Raw genomic sequence first — 292 nt, forward strand, 5'->3', positions numbered from 1 at the left:
GGGTCTTTCTAGGTCCCCTAGGACGCATCCCTGGGCGGGGAAGGGACCCTCCAATCCAGGCACCGGCGGGGCGCAAACAAACTTGGGGTGCCCAGACGTCTGCTCGGTCCGTGGGTCCCCGAGTCCTCGCGCCCAGACCCGCGGCCGCGCCGACCGTACGTTACGACGGAAGACCCCGTAAAGGGCTAGGGCTCGGGACCCGATACGTCAAATGGACCGAGTTCGTCGCATGGTGTGGCCGGAGCGGCTCCCGGGCGGCGGCTGGTGCTCTCGGCGGCTTCCCGCAGCCTGG

At 69.5% G+C, this 292-nt stretch overlaps 1 protein-coding gene across 1 annotated transcript in view; it reads right to left on the reverse strand.

Annotated features, from left to right (window-relative positions):
* PPAPDC1A (phosphatidic acid phosphatase type 2 domain containing 1A) overlaps window positions 1-292 on the reverse strand; it is a 150673-nt gene that overhangs the window by 145591 nt on the left and 4790 nt on the right. Inside the window, exon 4 of the mRNA XM_010859581.1 lies at window positions 168-288. Within this exon, the coding sequence (XP_010857883.1) occupies window positions 168-288 (121 nt within the window). The remainder of the gene's footprint in view (window positions 1-167; window positions 289-292) is intronic.

Source organism: Bison bison, unplaced genomic scaffold (assembly GCF_000754665.1).
Source record: "Bison bison bison isolate TAMUID 2011002044 unplaced genomic scaffold, Bison_UMD1.0 scf7180017864456, whole genome shotgun sequence".
NCBI lineage: Eukaryota > Metazoa > Chordata > Mammalia > Artiodactyla > Bovidae > Bison > Bison bison.